General features: G+C 35.9%; 1 protein-coding gene across 3 annotated transcripts in view; it reads right to left on the reverse strand.

The window, feature by feature from the left end:
- Positions 1-641: 641 nt before the first annotated feature.
- Positions 642-24,978, reverse strand: part of LOC149068069 (lysosome-associated membrane glycoprotein 1-like) — a 34,773-nt gene continuing 10,436 nt past the window's right edge. For 2 of the 3 annotated variants that reach the window (XM_089251659.1, XM_089251658.1), the window contains 3 exons: positions 16,666-16,840; positions 12,922-13,086; positions 6,164-7,007 (listed from right to left, as the gene is read on the reverse strand). In XM_089251659.1, the coding sequence (XP_089107785.1) occupies positions 6,862-7,007; positions 12,922-13,086; positions 16,666-16,840 (486 nt within the window). In that variant the 3' untranslated portion in view covers positions 6,164-6,861. Of the gene's footprint in view, positions 3,285-6,163; positions 7,008-12,921; positions 13,087-16,665; positions 16,841-24,978 lie in introns of those variants that run through there. The other variant, XM_089251660.1, reaches the window with a different exon arrangement.

Genomic DNA, 24,978 nt, shown 5'->3' on the forward strand with positions numbered 1-24,978 from the left:
ACCATTTTTTACATCGAGAAAGATTCAAAGATTTGTGGAGGTCGCCAAGAGCAGACTGGCAGAGAGAGTATATAGAGAGAGAGAGCTAGAAACACGCAGTTATGCTCTCCTCCTAGTTTGTATATGGCGTAAATATTTCTACATTTAAACGGAAGATTCAAGCCTTGATGGAAAAACTCATTCTCAAAAAGCCCTTTCCCCTTAAAAATCGAATTTCCCCCACGTTGGGAATCATCGCTTTAGACTTTTGTGGAACCCTCACAAGTCGCCCCTGACCTCCCAAATGCTTTTTCGATGTTTTTAAAACCATTCATTAACCACACCTTTTTTTGAGAATCAATCAAAATTTTCAATCACAATTCTTTGCATCATAATCTTCTCAAATGCCTTTCATACCGGAGAGCTCCAAGCTATACTAATGTATTCCGACGCGTAACAAGGCAATTTTAGAGCATGTTTACGACATTATTGCCCATCTGATGACGTTATACCGAAATATTCATCATCCGCAGCGTAAAATAAAAAGTTGTGACACTGATCTAGCAGTTATTTTCACTTTGTCCGAATTATTTCCGTGACGCCCAATTTTTCAAACTGATTTAGGCGTATATATACCCAAGTAAAAAAAAAAGTGACAAAAATTCTAATTATACAGTAGAATTTATTATCATCAATTAGGCATAAATTTACAAAGTCAGATAGTATATAATATAACAGCGATATGGTCGTCGTCGTGTGAAATAGTCCGTATAAACATGGCACTTACCCGCGAATGTAACATCACTTTAAATACGTACAGGGTGAACCAAAAGTCACAAGACCATGAAAATTAAAATATCGCACGAGAAATGCAATATTCACTAAAATTAAATCAATGAATTCGGATTTTTATTCAACAAAATAAAAATCAGATCAAAATTTCCCCTCTGACACCTTCCCTTACACAGATGACATTCATTCAAGGCCCCCCACCCCCCACAAAAAAAAAACCATTTCTGTAACGGCTTCGAATTTTTGTGGATAGACAGCCGTTTTCAAAAGTAACGATATTGAAATAGAAAAGCGCCACCTATCAGCGAAATAAAATCCGAATTCATCACGTCAATGTTCAAATTTTATGAATTTTTGAATAAAGTCTGGTGACTTTCGGTTCGTTCGCCCTGCATATAATGTAGCTACACACTATTGAAATAAATAAAAGAGGGAGAAAAATCAGTAGATGTGCGCGCAACAAATGCGCGGGAATGTAATAAAACAGCTCTTAAGCGTTTTAAATGTGTGTGTGTATCGACGTTTTTTTCCCAACATTTTTATTAGTACAAATTATAATTATGATAATCGTCAATATCACAGCCGACCGTTCATCGGAATTATCGAAATTAAAATAAAGAATATAAATAATACAAGAAAATAAAGTATATACAAAAAAAAAACGTTGTGACAGACAAAAGTTAATATATATTTGATCTCCGTGTATATGATTCATTCCCATACTTAACCACTTCGCTTTCAGTTAAAATTTCGGAAAGCCCATCATTTAGCTGATAATGTGACAAGCTGCATTAAAAGGAGTCAAACTGCATTTTTTGATCACGGCAAACACCGTGCGTGGCCAAAACTTCGCATTGCAAAAAACCTGCGCCTAGGCAAAAAGAAACTTTTGCATGGCTAAAAATTGCGTATTGGCAAAAAAAAAAAAAAACTGTGTATGATTAAAACCACGAACTGCAAAAGAAGGAAAACTGCGCGTGGTTATGCTTTGCAAAAGAAAGCTGCCATCGCAAAAGAAAAAAAACTGCGCATTGTGGTAAAAAAAAAAGGAGGGGGGGGGGAAACTGCGCGTGGCTATATCGCGAAAGGAAAACTGTGCACGGCTATTTTGCATCACAAAAGAAAGAAAACAGCGCCTGGCCAAAACAATATTGGCAAAAAAAAAAAAAAGTGTGCATGGCTAAAACTATGCATTGCAAAAGGAAAAAAGAAAGAAAAAAAGAAAAAGCTGCGCATTGTCAAAAACAGAAGAAAAAAAAACCACTGTGCATTGGCATAAATGGAAAAAGAATAAAACTAAGAGCAATGGCAAAAAAGAAAATTTACGCCAAGTGGTAACAAAACTTCTGTTGGTAAAACAAAAATTGCATAAGGACAAAAATTTTGCAGGTCAAAGCAAAATAGAAACCACCTTAGCACACACACACACACACACACACACACAGTAGAAGCTCCTTTTGGCAAAAATACCAAGTATTTTGTCGTTTGGTCCTAATGCAATGTCATCCACATGGTAAAAACTTGACATAAACTGACAGAATATTTTCAGCCATGTCAGCTGCTTGGTTCAAGCTTTTTACGTATGTAGGAATTTTTTTTTGTCTAAATTAATTCTGACTCTATACTATAGGTGTTCAATTACAGCCCGTTTTGACGTCACTGAATAAATTTCTGGGTATTTTTTTTCGATTGTCACATGAATAAACTACTGAAAATTTTTTCTATTATTTTATCTACGTTATCAAAAACGTATTATAATATACTGCTTTATCTGAATTTCTTTAAATTAGGAGGAAAATCCCATGAATCTACTTATAAAATATTTTATGCAGATAACCTTTAATTCTAATTATATATTCACTGATTTTCAATTCACAGTCCATTAGAATGAATTCAAAATTTAGGTGAGAAAGCCTATGAATGAATCGTTTTAGCTACACATGAAGTTTCAACAAATTTTTGTCCACGAGGTTTCGATTGCAAACACATTGATTTCCAAGATTTGGGGAAGGGTAAGATTAGTCTATTCATTGACAAGAAATACCATATAAATGCAACTGAATTTATGATATTAGGGGTTTTTGCTCCACCCCCCATATTACTAAAATTTGAAAAATTCTTAAAAATGTCCTGATCAGATTTTCGTTTCCCCCCTCCCAATTTCAATCATTTGATTCAATTTACAACAGCAATTATGTGTCCACGAGATAACAATACCATTTATAATGGTGAAATGAAAAAAATATATATAACAGCAAGGGTGAGCGATTGAAAAAAAAAATATATATATGGGAGAAAAATACGATACTTATTTCAGCATAAATCGATTACACCATAAGAGGAGAGAAAATAAAAATCCTCAATTTTTTTTTTTTAGAAGTTGTCATAGCCTCGCTGACGGCGTCTGACGATGAAGTAGGCTACAAGCACAGCTATAACCAATACTACGAGCACGACAGCAACGATGATAGGGATCGGATCGTCTTTCTTGATGTCGCCGTCGCATACATATTCTGGAATACATGAACACAGAATGAGAAAAGCCCATAAAGGAAGGATGTGGAAAGTAATGGAAATTCGCAGGTGTGGGTTGCGAGCAGAATGAGGGTTTATACAGACGGGCATAGATTGTGTGCTGAATGAAAGTTTATACAGACAGTTGTGGGTTGAGAGCAAAATGAAAGTTCCTGCAGACAGGTGTGGGTTGTAAGTAGAATGAAGGTTCATGAAGGCAGGAGTAAATTGTAAGCAGAATGAAGGCTAATAGAGATGAGTGTGGGTTGAGAGCAGAATAAGGGTTTATATACAGGAAAGGCGTAGATTGCAAGCTCAATGAAAGTTTATAGACAGGTGTAGGTTGAGAGCGAATGAAGGTTCATATATGCACACTTTTCATAGTATTAATATAGTCTATTTATAACTGTTTTTCTAGTCCTTTAAGTATTGTTATATAAGATTCCACTTCATTTTTTAAAAATGTTTTTGCTACGACTTTTTTCATGCATAATGATTGTCATCATATCTACAAAGGTGCTTTTTGAGTATTTTCACCAAATGTTAAGGATAATTAAACTCAAAGATTTTATTAATTTTCAATTTTTTCCATATACCAGAGCTACCACTCAAAAAAATTAGGAAAATGCAGGACTAAAAAGTAGGACGGGGAGGGTAACCCCCCTTAGACAACATAGTCGTAGCATAATGAAAAAAATCCCTCACTATTTCAATATCCTGTACGGATTGACTCAAGCCAAAGCAAAATGACTTGGTTACAAAACCAATTTTCAGCCAAAACAGTATACTAGCAACACCACAGATAATTCTTTTCTGTCTCTCCTCATATAAATTACGATTGGCGTACGCAAGGGGGATTATAGTGTTATTTTGCAGGAAAAAACTTAACCCCCCCCCCTTCTTCAGAAAATTCTGCATATGCCTATGTATATTACATTATTTTTTGGAGTCTTCCAAAGTGCAGAGTTTGTCAACTCTCTTCGACAATGCACAGCAAATTTTGAAGACATACGTTTTTTTAAGAATGATGCTCCTTCGAGACCACTTTCAAAAGCACAGTGCAAAATGTGTAAATAAGGCAAGGTGAGACCATAGGCAGAGATAGACTTAGACGTCTGGGGAGCACGATGATGTCAATTCATATATACATTAGATCAGTCGACTGCACCTTTGACACTGTCCCCCCCATATCTCCGCCCATGGGCGAACCAGATAGTTTTACTGCGTTGTCCATCTTTATTAAAGGGATTTGTTTACATTTTACTGTTCAATGCCAGTGTAATCATTTTTGACAAATGAAGCACTTCCATTTCTAACTCTTTGCTGACCATTCCAAATATTGTTCATGTCTTAAAAATACAGAAGACAACTGAATGCTATTGGGTAGCATCAGAATCACCAAACCTAGAATAGGCCTATATATCCAACTGCTTTGTAATGCAAACTATTTGCACCATAATTTTGAATTATGAATGTTAGTTACTGTCCAAGAGAAGAGACCATGTGAAGTATATATACAAAATTTTTTCCCATCTAGACAGAAGTTTTTAATGACTACTCTACTTGTTGAACCCTAAAACTAAGCTAAGAACCCCCCCTCCCCTCCCCGCAAATAATCTTAAAAACGATACAATTTCTGCTTTGGAAGAATCATTAATTGCAATCTACTACATTTGTATTATTTGGCAATATATCAATGATTCCCTGCTCAATTAAAAATTACACAAATTTTGTTGATAGGATTTGGTAAAAAAGTAGAACGAAAGTAAGACATTTTACCAAAAAGTAGGACGAGTGGAAGCCCTGCATATATACTGCTCCAAGATATAAAGACCGTATTTCTTTTCTGAAAACACCCATAGGATGAAATTTTCAACCCCTATACCTCTCACCAAAGTAAATTGCTAAAGCCCTATTCTTATAAAAAGAACACAATCTAGTGTCACAGGAATAAAATATCAGCCAAAAGAAGACATTGCGAGTAGCCTATTTTGATGAAACTGCTACGGCTTCTACACAATAATTGCACGAAAATAAAAATTATACAAGCCATTATCATTATTATTCATATGTTAACTAAAAGCTGTATGTGATTCAAGCGACAAGTTTTTCAGCATGCGTAACTAATTAAAGGAGATACAAAGTTTCGGAACTGGTTGTGCTAGAAGTTCTTGCCTAGAACCCTATTTCAACTCCAGGTTTTAAAAATTACCTGTATGTTAAAAATTACGTGGAAGCAGTTTTGTTTCGATATAATTTCATCATGTAATTCTTTCGAGGAGATCACAGCCAGCTAATATGTTCAGTAAAGTGTGAGCTTCGGCAATAGATAAAGGCCAATCAACACGAGAATGTATGCTGTCGTGTGTAATGTTCTCACCTAAAGAGCCACAATCCAGTGCAATTGTAACTTTCAGACAATGCATCCACATCTGCAGGGGGATCTCTTCACCAATGGGTTTTTTTTTTTTTTTTGCAATCGCTTGTTTGGAGACAACGTTCAGTTATTGTGTATCACAAATGAAGATGTCCCTATCACGATGTGAACGGATACAAGGTCTGGAAGTTTAAATTCCACTGCACCACAGGTACTCGGCCTGGAACTACATCATCATAGCAATACCTTTAATTCAAACTGATAATTATACAAAACAATTACCACAAAGACAGGTATAATCTTTCAGTTATGCTTATCGATGAAAAATTTGTTACTATACTCATATATATAAGTTCATTAGAACTTACAAAAGCCCCACAGATTCAGAGTAACGAGTTGCTATTCATGAAACCAAACACTCATTTCATTTTATATACAAGTACATGAAACCGCATCTCAAACAGAAGAGGTAACAATTGAAAAAAGACCAGAACAAAAGAATTTCACTTATGTATAAATAAGCCTTTATTTGCGTGAAAGTACAGGGTTACAACAACACTAAAGTAATTAAAAACAGATGCAGCTATTCAAAAACAAAATGGATGTGGCAGCTAAGAAAAAGAAACGTATTTACAAGTACACCTGTACAGTTCTTAGAGAGAAAAAGACAAATCGACAATATGTGCGCCAATTTATGAGCGAAAACGAAATTCTCTTAACCTAGTTTATTCTTCGAATTGATATAGTATTCTTTACATATAAACCATATGTATATTTTAGAATAAGACCAATATATTTTATAATTACAATTACAGCAAATGAGACAGAGCCTGCCAAACTGCAGATAGAAGCCTAAACGAGTATTAACATTAGAACCTACTGAAAATGTAAAAAATAACTTTTTTCCTTTTAATTATATCTACAAATTTTCTCTTGATGGTCTGGCATGAGCACATTTACAGCGTGCAAACACACATACACTCTCTCACACATAAGTATCGTTTGTGAAATTGTTCATATACAAAAAAAATTTAATGTTTCGAGCAGTTTATATATATATATCATATATAAACACGCAAACTTTTCAACTGTCATGTCTCGACTTGCAGATCCATAGAATCTGGGACAAAAGGGGGGGGGGGAATCCAAAAACAAAAAAAAACAATAAAAGATAAAACTATATTTAAGATTTTAACGACCTAAACTGATTGGTAACCCCTTTGACGACTCTGGCGACGGAACACAAGATAGCTTATTAGAATGATGATCACCATAGCTGCCAGCACGCAAGCAACAGCGATTGGGACAAAGTCGTTCAGCGTAATATCTGCATCACATTTTTCGGCTAGATGAAAAAGAGAATTGAGAAAGAGAAAAGAAAAGGAGTTAAAAACTTCATACAACTTTCTCTGCCGAAATTAAAACACATCCTACATATCTAAACTGACGTAATGTTCAGCATGCATACATTCAGCAATTCCTGGGTTAGTTGAACCCTATTAATGAATTTGAACCAAACTAAGTAATCAAAATTGAATGGACAATAACTGTGGGAGATTCAGCCATAATTCAAGACATAACCCTGGGAGCCAGAAACACCACTTTATAATCTATTAAAATTTTTGGCTGTATTTAAATAATTGACTTCCAGCCCATATTTCAGTTACAGTACATTCAGGTGCCTCAATGATTTCTCCATATTTCACACTCCTATATATATCTAAATGATGTTTTATCGAAATTTTAATCTTGTGTGATTACAAAAATATAAGTGTGAAACCGCCAGAACATAGCCCACATATTGGCAAATTCTTTACCTTCAAAACACTATCTAACCAGGTCAATACTTCTGAGAATAAGATCCTCATCATACAATCTCATGCAGACATTTAAGATACACACATTTAAAACTCTTCATAATTGTAATTGAAAAAAGAATATACTGAAAAGTCAACTGAAATCTCGAAGTAATCGGAAAATATCGCTAGCCTTTATTGTACATCCAAAAACAAGGTCATCCATATAATGTCAATATTAATTTAACCTAGTGTTACTCAAAGAGCATGTCACAGCTCCTAGGGAATGTGGCAAACGTTCGTAAGGGGCATCGTGGCAATCTATTCGTTTGTTTGCCTATTTATACTTTGAAATGGTTCTTTCACAGCTGTGGAAATATCAACTAAACTATTCTAAGTAGCTATGGATGAATCATAAATTGGACAAGGGAGCTACGGATGCGAGAAGTTTGAGAACCACTAGTTTGGACCCTTTACGCACAGGCTTCTGGCAACAAATTTGGACAATGTACAGTTGAAGTAACAGAAATAAATCTCCAAAACAGATATTAACATGTAATGAATAAAGGAGAAAAAGATTAGTGGAGCAGGTTTCCCCATTTTTTCCTCCATTCTCCCAGCCACAATATGTAACTAATTTGTTTTTTTACTCCTCAAACCCAAGGGAGACTAGGAAAAAAAGAAAAGGCCAAGGGAAAAAATCAATTCCTGTTTAGGGTTTCCAATGAAGAGCCTCAATTGAAGGGAGAGAAAGCTTAGGTATTTCTTTCACCTACTAAGGGATGAAATATCTCGCCCCAGTATATCAAGAGCAAAAAATATTGCTTAACCAAAATAGTCAAGAATTGGTACACACGTGTAGAACAAAAAGTCTAATGATAAAAAGACAATCCAAATTCATTGGATCATCAAAACATAATCTCATAGAGCCATACAAGAAAAAGAAAGAAAAGGGCATTCCAAAAAGTTGAGACATCAATCAATACCTTGTCGATTTGCATCTAAAATATCAAGTGAAAAGAATTGGAATATTTTTTTATTTATTAGTAAATCAACCAATTTCTCTTCCATTCATAACAAAACAAAAAATTCCCAGTAAACATAATACACCTGATGTGTGAAAAAAAAAAAACCAGGGCAGACTAAATGCAAGATGGGTATTAGTTTTCATAAATAGCAACTCAATTTATACATCCCATATTGTTCTAGAAACATGAACATAATCATATATAAGAATAATTACACACTATTATATGGATTAATTTTTTCATGCAAACATGCAAATTACCAAATAAAAATGACAAAAAAAAATTTATGTGCAAAGAAAAAAAAAAAAGGTTTTTAGTTATGGTTAAATATATATACTGCATTAGATATCTCAACCCTAAAATGTATTTGCTTTGAATAAGTGCAAATTAAATGTTCAATAATGTGCAGTTAGCTTGAGGATAGAAATTCAGAACTGCCTTTTGAACATAAGGGGTCATTCAAGTATTACGTCATCATCGATGGGGGGGGGGGGGAATGTTTCAGATTTGCTGACTTTTGATGACAAGGGGGGGGGGGGGGGTTTGGATAATGCTTACGTCATCGACCACCCTTTATGAAAATATGAGTTAGGATTCAGACGGGCAGAGCTGATGACGAAATTTCGCTGACAGGGCGGGGGAGGGGGGGGGGTCAAAAATGGCAAACATTTGCTTACGTAATACTTGAACAACCCCTAAACTTATTTCCTTTCCATTTTATAATTTGAATTCGCTGGTAGATGTCAGAAATACAGTTCTATGAAATGGGAGTGTGTTTTCATTGCAACCTTCACAAAATCTTAAGAGCTGAACATGAAATTGAAATTTTTGTAGCATAGTTAATCTGCTCATGGATAATTGAGGTTCTACTGTAGTTATATACACTGCTGGCAACCCAAATTGCAACACCAAGAAAGACAAGAGATATCGCAACAATATTTATTTTGTAGATAACATGTTGACCAAGCATCAAATGATTAAATTTATAGACTTCTGTGAAGTGTGGTTCCTGCCAAAATCAGTAGCCAGAGTAGCCGCCATTGTTGGAGATCACCGCTGCCACACGCCTCGGCTTGATTCAAAGAGACTTTGGATGTGTTCTAGGGATACAGCAGACCAAGCAGCTTCCACGCGTAGCCAAAGTTGATCTGGTGTGGCAGCTGGGGATGTAATCTGGGTCAATCGTTGAGCAACCATGGACCACATGTTTTCTATCGGCGAAAGATTTGGAGAGAGAGCTGGCCAGGGAAGCAATTCAATCTGGCGATTGACGAAGAACCTTTGGACAATGCGTGCCACGTGTGGTCGCGCATTATCCTGTTGAAATATGGCTGTGGGCAAGCCCTGAAGGTAAGGAAGGACAACTGGCTCCAACACCTCGGAGATGTAGCGCTGGCTTTTTAAAGTACCAGCAATGCGTACTAGAGGAGTGCGAGAGTGATATCCAATACCGCCCCATACCATAATACCCGGTGCAGGACCAGTGTGGCGGTGCATAACGCAGCTGTTCAGCATCCTCTCTCCACGGTGTCTCCAGACTCGAATCAGACCATCGTGGTGTTGCAGACAGAAGCGTGACTCGTCAGCAAAGACAATTTCATTCCATTGTGCCGTCCACATCCGTCTTTCATCGCACCATTGGCGGCGGAGACGTCTGTGGTTCTGCGTCAAGGGTAGACGAAGCAATGGACGTCTTGCGGACAGACCACTCTGCTGTAAACGGCGTCGAATGGTACGCGCAGACACTGGATGATGCGGTACTGACTGAATGTGCTGTGCTATGCTATGGTTTGTGATGTGGCTGAGCGATCCGTCACTGCCATACGCACAATACGCCTGTCATCACGTGAATTGGTGCACTGAGGCGGATGCGATCGAACACGTCGGTCCGTCGTACCCTCCTGCATCCAACGATCACATATCCGCATTAAAGTTGTTTGGTTTCGTCCAACACGACTACCAATTTTCCTGAAAGATAATCCACAATCTCGGTAGGCCACTATCCTTCCCCTGTCGAACTCGGAAACTTGATCAAAAGATGATAGCTGTTTTCTACGAGGCATAATTGATCGTTTTTTTGAAAAAAACCACAAGAAAAACACAATTGCCGTACTTCAAATCGTCCAAATCTCCAAGCCTTAAATAGCGCTTTGAAGTTACGCCACAGGCGCGCGTGATGTGCGTCTGCGCTGAAATTCTAATCATTTGCATATGTCACCTCCGCTAATGCATGTTGTAAATTTCATATTGTTTGCATGCTTCCTTCAGGGTGTTGCATTTACGGTGGCCACCAGTGTATTTGGAATGCAATATTACTTCAATACATTCATTTTATGATTTTTGAGACTAATACAGGGCCTTCAAGAGGGGTAGTTAAAGCAGTAGAATTTGAGAGATTTTTTTAATGTTTTTTATGGCTTTCTATATGTGTAACTACGAAAAAAGATTCTTTAAAAAAATTGAATATTTAAGGGTTAATAACTAAAATGTGTTATATTCGTAAAAAAAGAGTACTTTAAATTCTTCAAGTACAATCCTGCAACATGACTTTGAGCAACCTAGACTCTTTTAATCTGACTCACCAGCACACAGTAAAACTACAGAAAATCATACTAGAACAAGGTTCATACCCTTTCCTAATTACACAGGCCTGTGATGGGGGAAATTGGCCAGAGAAGTTATAATTCGGAAGGATTTTTTCTTTAAGAACCAGGTGTAGGAAAAATTATTTAAAAAATCTTGAATGTTATTGCTCTTATTAACTAGACCAGTGTTTTTCAAACCTGAGGCTGTGATCCAGAGATATTCTAAGGGGGAACATGAGTGAAAATCAAGTGAAAGGGAAGCTATAACAGATGGTTAAGGGGAGATCTGTGAAAAGAAATTCAGATGAGGACAAATCAAGCTTCCGAATGAAATATGATGATGCACGGTTACTTTCACAATCCAGCAAAACTGCTCATAGAGTCAGGGCTATCTTAACACATGGGGGCATCTCAGCACGGCTCAGAGGGCTAATGTTCACAGGGAAACAGATGAGATCTAGATATCTCTTCTATGATTTTTGAGAGCAAGCAAATAAATACATAAGCTGTTACTTCTAGATGAATGCATGGTCCCAGAAAATGTAAATTGAGTAAATTGAAAGCAAAAAGGTCAAGAAACACTGATCTAGATAAAAAAAAATTCATAATTTATTCAGTTTCATTCACTAGTACCTGTAGTTAACTAATGAGTTATTGAAGGTCTAATGGGAAATTAATTTTTATTAAACTTTTCATTCTTAACCCTTTAATGCCCAAAAACAACCAAATAGGAAGTATGGGTATGTTTTAAAGGCTTCTGCGAATGGTAGGGAAGATGAAAGCTCTCGTCACAGTTGGGAATCGGAAAGAGGATCTAAGTCTCACAGGAGGGCAACTAGAAAGAAAGCAATCAAAATTCGGATGAATTCACTTTGAGAAGAAATATCTGAGTGTTAAAGAGTTTGGGGGGGGGGGGAGATATAAAGAGATTAGATGCAAAGTGATTGTTCAGAGACGACATGAAGATAAAAAATCTGGTTTGTAGAGATAAGGTATGAAAAATATACAAGGAAATCAATAAAAATTACACATGACTATGATTTCCGCATTTCCACTCTAGATAAATGTATTGAGGGTTTTATGTTCTGTCAGTTGGTGGTTTAACCATCCAATGGCGATACTTTCAAATGCCACTTCATTTTTAAGGGTTTATATCCCTTGAATATGACAGTACCCATGATAAATAATGGGATATGTAAAATAATCCTCTACAATATTCAGAAACTGCAAGATTTTTTTTCCATGCTGATTATTGGGACAATAACCTACCAGTTTACAAATTGGCACAATTTATAGAGCTTTTGATGGTAGCCTGGCATTCCTATTTATTAAGACTTTTTGATCTAAGCCGTAACCTCGAACTATGAAAACAACCCCACATAAGGCTTGGCTAATTTTTTCGTAATGAGCTGGTAGTAACAGATTAGTACTTTTTCCTATGTTATGATGAATACTTTTGACCAGCAACTTGTAGAAGACATTTCACAAGAGCCTGATACGAACATGAACAGAAATGAATAATCTTCCACTTGCACAGAAAAGGCATATGATGATACAAACAATGTATAAAAAATTAGGCAGTTGATTATGGATTCGGAGGGAATGGTTTAAACATAAATGGCTACATTCTTAAACCAATTTTTTTTTTTTCTTGTTCTATCAAAATTTATTTTTGCAAAAAATAAAAAAAATCCTCGCACGAAAAAAGAAAATTCCTGAAATCGATGTCAAATATACAGCAGGAACAGTTAAGCTTCCAGGCAAATTTTTCTATACTACAGGCCTGTGTCATTTATGCAACGGAAGTAGAGATATTTCTTTTTAAATGAAACAAAAATAAACAAACATACCTTCATCAAATTTTCCTTCAGGAACAAATCCTTGTATCTGTACTTTCGTGAACTTGAGAGTAAGATCTTTGAATTTCACTTCTTCCTGGGAATCACACTTGAACGATTTTTTCGTAGAAACAGCAAAAAACTTTCCAGATGTAGCTTCCTTTTCTGGCGTGGTAACTGGCAAATAGATGAATATGAAGCATTTTAACAAATGTTTATTTCTATGGAGCAATTGAATGTTGGAATTAAATATAGTGCAATTTCGGTTTACGGGTGTTTTGAAAGACAAGCTAAAAAAATTTTAAAACAAATTTTGACTTTATAAACGAACAATGATTTGCATTACAAGCAGGGTTGTAGTGATTTAAATCAACTGATTTAAAAAAAAAAAAAAAAAATCACTGATTTAAATCAGTTTTTTTTCCAGATATGAAAAATTATCTGTTGTAATTGAATAAAAATATTTATGCAGCTCTAAAGCGATTTAAATTTTAAATATTATATTTTCATATATTTATATTTATTTATATAGTATATATATATATATATATATATATATATATATATATATATATATATATATATATATATATATATATATATATATATATATATCCAATATTAGAGATACCATAGTCGTACCAAGTTAGCTGATAAATGGTTACCCAAGATTTACAATGATGAAGTTAGAGGATGTAAAGTTGACTTAAAATCAAAAATTGCATGGCGATGGATAGATACACATAACAAATAAATTCTGTGTTATCAAACGGTGTGGTGAAACCATCCATGTTGATACTATTGACACATCCGGCTTATCACATGCTGGAAATTATTTAGCAAATGTGGTTTTTAGTTCAGTGAAGTCAACAGAAGAAAACTTCAAATGTAAAATATCAAGTTTTGTGTTACTGCAAATATGGTTTCTTCAAGAAAGACTGGATGAAAAGCTTGGTTTTTCGGGACTTACATATTGGTACACTGCCCACATTTTAAACTTGCTAGCCGAAGATTTGGTTAAAACCGATGTAGGAAAGTATGTTACAAGTATATTTAGATACTTCCGCAATCTTTTGTTTTGTCTGTGCATGGAAGGCAATCTGTAAAGCTGCATCTAAACCTGTTCGATGCCCAAATGCTCAAAAATATTGTTTTCTGTCAAAACCGCATCAAGCTGTTGGCTAAAAACAGGTTTTTGAGAGGTTCAGAATGGCGAAGTGGACATGTTTTTTGCAGCGGGTCCGGACTCTGCTTCATTTGCATAGTGCATGGTCCAGCTCGTGGAACTTGTGTTGGAAAGAATGTTTCATCGTAAGTGCAGTAAGAGCTCTGATAAAGAAAAAGGGGGATGGGGGGGTCTAGGATTATAGCAGAACCAAGTAGAATCATGCTTAGAACAAAACAAGAAGATATATGGGGGTTGCAAGACATCCGCATATGACCCACAAGGGCGTATGCAGGTTGGGATTGTATTGAATATCCCCGAAGAGTTTATTAAGGGACTAGGAGACCTTCAAACATTGCTTCGGGGAGGGGGGGGGTACGTGACCTGAGCTTTCTAGTTCCTAGCGCCAATGAGGTGCTATATTTAATAAACTTTCAACTGCAATTTTAATTGTAAATTTAACAAATTGACTTTATTTTTTATTGCACTATGATTATGTCGTCCTAGAGGGGTACCCCTCTTCCTCCCCATGGCAAAGCTGAACATTAATCACTACTGACAAGCTTAAAGCCAATGTTGGCATGTCTGCATTTTGCTAAAGCTTTTCCCCCCATTTTCATTTTTTTTGCTAAAGGAATTTCTTACCTAACTTAAACCCTGGTCGGAAATGTGCATGTGTAACTAACAGTTTGAGTATATCTAGTGTTGTGCGGGAAATTTAATGTTGCCATCTATTTTTCAAACTATAAGTGAAGTGTAATGGTTGAAATACTTGTACCACTGTAGGTCTGTTGCTCTCTATAGCAAGACTTTTCAATGAGGAGATCCGCACGCATTCATACCCAGAAGTTGAGAACCACAGAAAAACAGCTTCAGCCAACCACTATTGTGCTGTTGGTGGGACGAGAACCTTTCACTATGACCCCACAGCGGTCAACAGACAAACTGAACCATTGCGTGCACTAGCAAGAACTTATGGACAAGATCTTGTCTGAGAAAGTGGAGAGAAATGAGAAGGAATCCTTTATTTCAAATGAAATTACAGAGAAATGCGTTAAAATATGGGAAACTGTGCAAAATTTTGTACGAAAGAATCACAAATAAAGCTGCAGCAGTGCGAGCAATGAATCTGTCCGGTGACAGTGCAACTTTCCATTTCTGTGAAATCCTCAAAAGGAGAAAAGAATGTTATTGGATGGGTTCCTTTTAAAAAGACAAAAAGAAAAATATTGCAGTAAGCCACTAGATAACAATGAGTAAGTTTTACTAAACAATAGTCAAACAAAATGATGAACCTCTCCGCTAATTGCACAAAGTACAGATGACACTGGATACCAAGCGAAGATAATTGAAAAGAAAAGTTGCATTCCTCAGTGGGGAATAGAACCACCTATCTTGTACTTTCCAGACACGTGTTCTACCACTAAACTACATAGGATAGACATTTTCTTTCCTAGGAACACTGTGTTCCTTTGGGCTGAACAGGATTGCACGATAGACTCTTGTCTTTGTCCCCTACTCCAGTGAAACTGAAAAAAAAATTTTCGTAGCGAGTTATGTGAATAAAACACATCAGAAAAGGGAGGAAAAACAGTGACATTTTGTGGTTGTTTGTTCTTGGAATTTTCGTAGCGAGATATTGGCTGCAAATAGAAGGGAGGGAGGGATAAAATAGGAATAGTAGGAGAGAATAGGGGTAAAAAAGGACGATTGCTGCGAAAGTAGGAAAAAATATGAGTGCTGCGAGGAAAATTCATGCTGTATATAAAATAATGTTGCCAGCACTCTAAGTGCCTCTCATTCACTTAATTTTAATTTAACTCCTCAAAAAACATTTTCTTTGGACATTTGAATGCTTGCCAATTAAAGGATTAAACCACTTGTCATTTATTCGAGAACTACCCTATTTTAGTCTGATAGATGCTTGTGCAATACTTTGAGGCAATCAAAGAAAAAAAAGCATAGGCGTCAATTCACGGACTTGAAAAATCTATAGTTTATCACGTGATGACACATTCATCAAAAAAAACATGTCAAACAAATAAAAGGGAAAACCTGGGGACTTTCTTTGAAATTGCAATGGTGACTATATATAAATCCTGTTTTTCCAGGACGCATTTTTCGCTGTCCTGATTTTTTGGCAATAATTAGCTACTTTGCTTGCTTTTGGCATCATATTTGACGACAATTACCAATTTTTTGCGCTTGAAATCCTGATTTACCCATATTTTGCCTGAGAAAACGGGGTCAGCCTGAAATTGCAAGGACTGAAAGAGTACTTTCTTTAGGAATTTTCCATTCAAACAAAGCTCAATTTGAGGTCTTTCCAGGATTTTCTGATGAAGATACAAAAAATCTGAAGAATTATATTTCCGACCGAAAGATTTTAATAAGGCTGAAAAATCGGAAGGATTCCGGGTAAATCGGAAGCATTGGCACCTACGAAAAAGGCATTAACTTGTACAGCATCAACAACGAATAGAAGTTGTATAACAAATAATTTTTCAAATGCGTCATAATTTTCAAGCTTAAGAATATTGTGTTCAGCCTATTTTATACTCTGATGTAATCACAAATTACTGGCTACTTACTATTGGGATACACAGCAGATATATTGCGAACATAGATGGTGTTTGAATCGTTGAAAAACACCAAGTGTAATTCGTACACGTCATCTTTCAAAACGAGCAACTGGGTTTCATCTTTGATTCCACAATCGCTGCCATCAGTCTTTGCATGAGGCGATAGAATGTGATTCAAGGAGTTCTTCATTTGGATGGAAGAAAAAAGCACATCAATGAATATTTGGAACAAATATTAGAAATAAGCAAAGTAGTCTAAAAAAATTAAACTACAAAATTAGATGTTTACAATTTTCACGAACAAAGCATAAATCAGTGTTGATCAACCTTTTCCTAACCCGTAATAACATCAACGTCACAAATCCCCCATGTGTGTGTGTGTGGTCCCTCTTATCCACATAAACTTTGTGACAGTAAATTGGGAGATACTGGTACAGAATTACCTCCCACCATGGCACCTTATAATTTTCAACTCTTTTGTCTAAAACTGCCAAAGACGGATAGATATGGAGTATGGGTATGTTTTGGATTTGTGAAGGGTGAGGAAGAAAAAGTCTTGTCAGAGGTGGAAACCTGAAAAACAAATCTAAGGCCGGTATTACACTATAAAAGTTTGATATAAAAGTCCTTTTATAAAACTTGAAAAATACAGCCAATAAGGTCACCGGTTGCATTTTCCAGAATGTAGCCAATAACCTTATTGGTTATATTTTTCAAATTTTATAAAAGGATTTTTTATCAAACTTTTATAGTGTAATACCGGCTTAAGTCACATAGAAGGGTGAGGAGAAAAAGAACAGGCAATACTTGGAATCTATTTGAGTGGGGAGTCTAAAAGAGTTGAACTGTCCCTAATGATCAATGAAGCCACTGATGCGATACAGCACACCAAATGTCAGAAAAGGATCTATAAAAATTTATTTTATATATATGTACATGTCTTATTTATATATTATAGTCATTTATATATATATACTAAACATGTCTTTTATTAACAAAAATCACAAATTGAGAGGAATAGTTTTTGAGAAAAAAATCCAACTAGTTTTACTACCAACCCTCCCTTTCCCATAGCAGAGTTGTATCAATTCAGACCTGCAAAGCAAACCAGGTTCCTTGTCCACGAGAACAGAGCCATCTTTGCAACATCGTAAGGGCACACAATTTCCTAAAATTATACACAATCAGATGGTAATTATTGTTAAGGGACATCATCTAAGGCTTCTCAAGCACCACACACACACACACACCACAGGTTAGCCCATGCATCAAGATTTTTCTGGCCAGTGAATGGTAGAAATCATATCCAGCCAGCACACAGTGGGTCCAAATCACGAAATTAAGTGGGAAAAAAATAATTAAAAATGAAGTTCTCGTATCGGGGGGGGGGGGGGGCAGTGTGCAGAGAAATGTCTGGTGTATCTTGAGATGTTATTTCACAGTATTTGTTTACATTGGGAAGCAGGGGAAGGTCAAAATAGGGTGATCACTCAAATAAGATTTTCACAGAAATGTGATGAAAAACTTAACTTTCTTAGCTTTACTTATTACTTACTCAGTTGTGCTTGAGTGAAACAAAATTGTTCTTGCCATTCATTTTTAGGTTTTTTTTTTTTTTTATTGTTTTTTCAGCTCTGTGTAGAACTCGGTACTTGTTTTAGATAATGGTAAATGTAAATTACCATTAGTACCAATTATACCATTTTAGTAATAGTAATGTAAATTGTTTTAGAAAATGGTACTTGAAACTTTGCTTTTTTTTAATCATAAAAAGTGACTTACGAAAAAAGTCCATCTTTGTTCAACCGTGAAACTTCTTTTCAGATGTTTTACACGTTGCGGGTGAACGAGTTTTACGATTCATTTTGCCACCCCTTTTCTTATAATAAATCTTTTAATGACTCACATAGTGCTAATGTAGCGGATTGGACTTGATTTTAGAAAGCCCAAACTGATAAAATGTCTACAAACACAAAATTTAAATATTCTCTTGAACTTAGAAGTAACAAATTTCTGAATATAGAAACATTTCATCAGTGGACTTTTTAGAAAATTAAAAATCATGCATTCATGTTCCCTCGAAAGGAATTCGTGATTGCAAAAAAAAAAAAGAAGATAAACCATGGAAATACCCCAATGAAGAACAAGGCAGAACTCTGAGAATTTTACAACACAGTCTTAAAGAGCATGAACCCTAAAATGGAAAGTATTTTGGAAAAGCCCAGCACGAACAAGCTTTGCTATGCAGTACAAGCTAATGCCACATCATCCAGTCAAGGCACGAGGAAGTTTCACTCAGATCATCGCTCAGATAAATTTCAAAAGCAAAGACTTATTGCTGGTGGATTTTTCTTTATTCCTGGAAATTTTTGATTTGTAGAAAAAATTATACACAAGAGTAAACTAATTTAAACAATAAAAAATGTATTTTTGAAGTGTTGGCAACACTATGAGTATATATTTATTAATTTTCAATAATCAGTGGTTCCTCATATTTATTAATTTTCAATAATCAGTGGTTCCTCATATTTTTTGTTTGAAATTCCATTTTAACGCAAAACACCTGGTCGATAATCCAAATCCAAAATATATTTTGCAATTTCATAGTTTACTAGCTCAGGGTTCCCAGCAAAATCCTCTTGATCATTTCCCTGACTCTCCCTGACCAAATTCAAAAATTTCCCTGACCAAATGCACGTACACTGTCACACGCATATATAATTCTAAACCATCTAATATCACTAAATCAGTGATTCCCAATGTGGGCGTTAACGCCCCCTTGGGGGCGATGGAATGTTCCAGGGGGCAGTAGAAGCTACAGGTATAAAATAGGATCCTATGGGTTAATTGCATTGGGGGCGATGGGTGAAAAAAAATTCTGAAGGGTGGTGATGGGCCAAAAAAGATTAGGAAACTATGCTCTAAATTATAGTCGACCCCCTCCCCGTATTTGTGGGGGTTACATTCTGGGGGTGGGGAAAATATGGGAAATTGCAAATAACTGAAACCATAGATTTTTTGTTTATCTTGTTTATTGAACATCATGAGAAGAGCAGGGTAACGCAAAATTATAAGGAAATGTAAACGAGGGTGCAGCGATTGATTGTTGGTGATGTTTCCTGAAAGAACATTGTAATTTCTGTTTGCAGTTTCTTCTTCATATCATCATGTTGGAGTATGTTGACAAGACTTCCTCTACCAATTTTTCTAATGTGAAGAACGTAATATAGAGGGATCTATATCATGAAAATCATCTGGTGGTGAGCCACAGCAGCAACTGACTGACTTTCACCAAGCATAGTCAATATATATAATTTTTTTTTTTTTTTAATATTTTCGGAGCATTATCAGTAGCACTAGACAAATGAGCCATCCTAAACAGGCACAACTCAAATTTTGTAAACAAAACATGTAAATGACGATTGCTGAGGAAAAAATCCAATGAAGGGAAAAAAACCACAAATACGGGAAGGTGCGACTGTATATCATTTCACGTTAATACACCATTGAAAAGCACATTACAGACAGATGCTAATATTTTGCCGCCACCACCACTCCTTACAAAATCAAACAGTGTATATGATCTTGTACACAACACTAGTTTCCTTGGAAATTTCACAGAGATAACTGAATTCAAATCATTCTTCAACATATAAAGGTTAAGGGCCCTTTCACATGGAGTGGATGTGGAAGCAGGTCCGGAAGAAGTTTTAACAATTGGTATATACAGAGCATTTCAGACGATGTGGAATGCGCCCGCACCTTTGAAGTGTTCGTGTGGGTCCGGATGGCATCCGCATGTGTCAAAACCTACGTGCGGGCTCCACATCCGCACATACAAGTATCGTACATTAGGTTATTTGGAGCTATTCACACAACGTGGATGCAGGTCGAATTAGTCCACATCTTTGGCTACTTTTTCAAGATGATTTCCCATGGAATTTTTTAATTATTTGACATAAATATAAAAACACCATATGAAGGTCCCTGTGCATCAATAGGATGTACTTGTCTATGTCTATCCCTCCATTTCCTTCTGAGATAAAGGAGATATAGCAACTTTAACTGCCTTTTGTCCATACTTTACAATTTTATATAATAAAACCTGCCAACAACAAACACTGACGGGACCAAAATTATAAGCCGTTCTGTAATTCATTACAAATATAATTGACTGAATACTTTAATAACTTTTAAATTTAATCACAAATTTTTTTTATTTTTAAATTTTTAAAATATAAATATTTAAAATTGTTTTAAATATTTTTTTTATTTTTAAAACTAAATACTTTTATTAAACAACATTATCCATGGACGGCATTCACTCAGGGCTGGATTAACACGTTTGAAAGCCCTAAGCACTTGAATAGTTTTGGTGTGTGTCTCCCACCCCCAATACCTACATATATACGTTACATGATATTGAGTCTATAAACTTAAAAAAAAATGTGACTAATCTAAGGATGGGATTTCACTCTAAAAGTTATTTTATAAAACTTGAAACAAAGCAACCAATAAATTTATCGGTTACATTCGAGAAAATGCAACCAATCAGTTTATTGGTAACATTTGTAAAAGAATTATAAATTTTTTATAGTGTAATCCAGGCTTAACACAGAATTGTGATGTGAATATTTCTAAGCACAGACATTTTGAAAGTCTCCACCCCTCCCCCTTTTTCTACTTGCAAAGTCTTTGATATCTCCTGATTTTTTTTTTTTTTTTTGGAACATCATTGGATGTGTTTTTGGAATTTGTTTTTCATATTTTCTAAAAAGACAGATCTTAGATTTTTTTTCACAACCTTTTGAAAATATTTTGAGATATATTCTCCCTTTGACTAATTGTGACGATCAAACTGAAAAGGCATCTTTATGTTAAGATTAAACTATTAAGATTATTCTATGGGGCTCTAGATTAAACCACCAAAGAATAGCTCTAGGCTGCCTATGAGCACTGAATCAGGGGTGAAGGAGAAAAACAATTACAAAAATTGGGGGAAAAAAAGTTTTTATGCAAAAATTTCAAGCTAAAGATTTTTTAGAACTTTAGTGCTCATGTGAAAGGGCATGCGGATCTGGGATCTGGACCCAGGTCCGCTCAGTGTGAAACGGGCCTAAAGGTTCTCTACCCACAGGCAGGAAAAAAAAACAAGAAAATAAAATGTTTTTTCAGAAGAAATAGAAAAGAAGTTAAGAGCTGGTATATTGGCTTTGCTTTCAACAATGGAAAGGAGGGTCTCTCCACTTTACATCCCTTCATCTATTTACTCAGAGGGCAGATTCTTTCTTGGCCAACATTGTAAAATCCCACCCTTCAACTGATAAGACATTTCTCTCAGTAGGGGATCTGGAGGAAAATGCTGATAAGGATTTTTTTTCCTCTCCCTGGGGATCCGAAAAATAATCTTCCATGGAAAAAAGTGAAGGTAAATCATTTGAATTATTTATCCTCTGATTTTTTCCCCTTCAAATTTTCCCTGACTTTTCCCAAGTATTTAGAATTTTCCCTGACTTTTGACAAATATTTCATATTTTCCCTGACTTTCCCTGACCGTTTTCCGATTCCCTGACTTTCCCTGATTCTCCCTGACTTTCCAGGTTGCTGGGAACCCTGTAGCTATATAATACCTGGCGTTGCCCAGGTTTTCTTCAATGAGGCTTTTTGGATCATGCGATATCTCCCTCTTTCTGTGAGGGACATGCAAACTGTGTCTAAGTTCACCAATATGGCAACTCATGAAATAAACAAATCTAGATTTAAAGAAACGTAGAAATGAATATATATATTTTTTTCCCCTTTTTTAAGGGTCACTCAGTATTTCGATTCCCCCCCCCCCCCATTCAAAAAATTCTTGATTAAAGCTGTGGAATTTTTTCGACTTACTTTTTACGGGCCCATAATTAATTTTAAAACAACCTAAACTATGTGAATTTATACAGTTGAATATTAAAAGACAATACGGAGACATTAATTTTCATGCTTGAGAAGATATAAATAAACGTTTGAAATCAGTTATTGCCTGAATATCCAGCTCGAAAGCAGGTCCGAGGCTAATTACGTCATATTTAATCTCCTGGGCTTCGTATATCTCTAAGCGAACTCAATATTTCAAAAATCGAGAATTCTATACAATTTTTAAAATTATTGATGTGACAGAAAACCCCACCAAATTTCCACATTTCTACATTAAAATTGGCAATTTTAACACTGATTTCTATGAGGATCACCCTTTTCCTGACCATCAAAGCAATGCTGATGATGATTACGTCATCATTCAAAAAACCTCATTACTGGGAGTATTGAAAATGCGGCAAACCATTATAAAGGCATAAATATTATACATTTACTGACAGTTTTGAATAAATGACAAACCATTGTAAAGGCATATACACGTCTGAAACGCATTGCTAGGGAACCATGGTAACCAAAGTAAATGTTCCGAAAGTGATTGTTGAGGCCCAAAAACCATTGTTGCCCTACGGTTTTTTGCCCATTTGGGGCATTTGCCCTGCTCTGGCGAAATTTTAAAGTAGCCTATCGTTTAAGTCAGGTCCCATTTGATATATACGCAAAATTTGACGACGATCGATCTAAAATTGTAGATTTGTATAGAGAACATACACACACAGATAGAAAATCAATTTTATATATATAGATCTTTGAGGTGTTGTGCTATAGGGAGAAAAAATATTTTTTTGTGAATGAAAAGCTTGATTTATGCATGCAAACATTGAATCAAAGTGCTTGGGAAAGAAATATTTTCACTGTGGTATTTTGTTAAAAATACTTAATTATTATCATATTTTAACTTTATCATTATTTTAACTTTTTGGTTCTGAATACGAGATTTGATTGTACTCAAAATACTAAGAAATGACATCAGTAATAACTAAAAAAAGTTAGACAAAGTAATTCTACCTTTAAAATGCAGAGAATTGCAAGAAAATAGGTAATGTGATGATTGTGTTAAAATGATTTAAAAATTACTGAAATGCTATCATTATTCATTCATACTTTTCGACATGTGTGGATGTATATCTTTAATGTGGATCAAAAAGAATTAAAAAAATATACACTATCTACCAATAAGTATTTGGACACCTGTGATAGAAAAGAAAAACTAACTTTATTCAAAATCAATAGTTGGTAGAGCCTCCACGAGAGGCAATTACAGCGTGAACCCTCCGGGGCATACTTTCCACAAGTCCTTGTGTGACGGCTAGTTGTATTTTCTTCCACTCGGCTTGGAGAAGACATGTCAGTTCCTTCACCGATTTTGGACGGGTAGGGCACCCCTTAATTCGGCGATCCAACTCGTCCCAGAGGTTCTCGATAGGGTTCAGGTCTGGGCTCTGGGCAGGCCAGTCCATTCGATGAATCCCATTGGCACCATACCAAACCTTGGTTAACCTCGCAGTATGACAGCTGGCATTGTCGTCCTGTAAGTAACAGGGGTCCACCCCGTAAAACTGCCACAACGTAGGAAGCACATTGTCATCCAAAATAGTGCAGTAGGCATCGCGTTGAGTTTACCATGAATGGGGACCAAGGGTCCCAGTCCATACCAGGAGAAACACCCCCAGACCATAATTCCACCTCCGCCGAACTTGACTGTTGGCACAATGCATTCTGGCAGGAGACGTTCTCCAGGCAGATGCCAGACCCAGACCCTGCCATCCGAACGGTAGAGGGTGAACCTTGATTCGTCGCTCCAAAGAACCCGCCACTGATCTACGGTCCAATTTCGATGTGCTTTGCACCACATTAACCGAGCAACGCGGTTCGACTTTGTGATCAAAGGCTTATGGGCAGCAGCATGACCATGAAAACCAATCAGATGTGCTTCCTTACAGATATTTCAGAATCACAGCTGTAAAGGTTAACACTATATTTTAGGAACTCGTTTTTCTATTTTTCTCGTTATTCTTCCAGCCACCCCGAGTTCATTGTAAAGAAAATAAACTTAAATTTGGACGTTCTACTTGTCTAAAGAGAAAATATGGGGGGGGGGGGGGACCGTGAAGAGAGCTACTTTCCTCTTCGCAATTTCAATAGAACAGAAAAGATTATGCTTGATAGATTAAAAAAAAGATTTTGAAAGATCTATGTGCAACTCTTACAAAGACAAACTGCCAAATAATATATTGAGTACTCTAATTAAAGATCAGCAAAAGATCGTTTCTGCAGCATTCCAGTATCCCGAAAATATTTCACAGCAAGATTATAAATATTTTAGATGCAAGATTCGCGCTGAAATGTTATCTTACATCAATTCCACAGCATCTAAAATTTACTGAAATGTTACGATGATGCACATCT

This window comes from Pholcus phalangioides, unplaced genomic scaffold (genome assembly GCF_987345545.1).
Source record: "Pholcus phalangioides strain wild (caught in Gottingen) unplaced genomic scaffold, Ppha-v1.0 ptg000027l_1, whole genome shotgun sequence".
NCBI lineage: Eukaryota > Metazoa > Arthropoda > Arachnida > Araneae > Pholcidae > Pholcus > Pholcus phalangioides.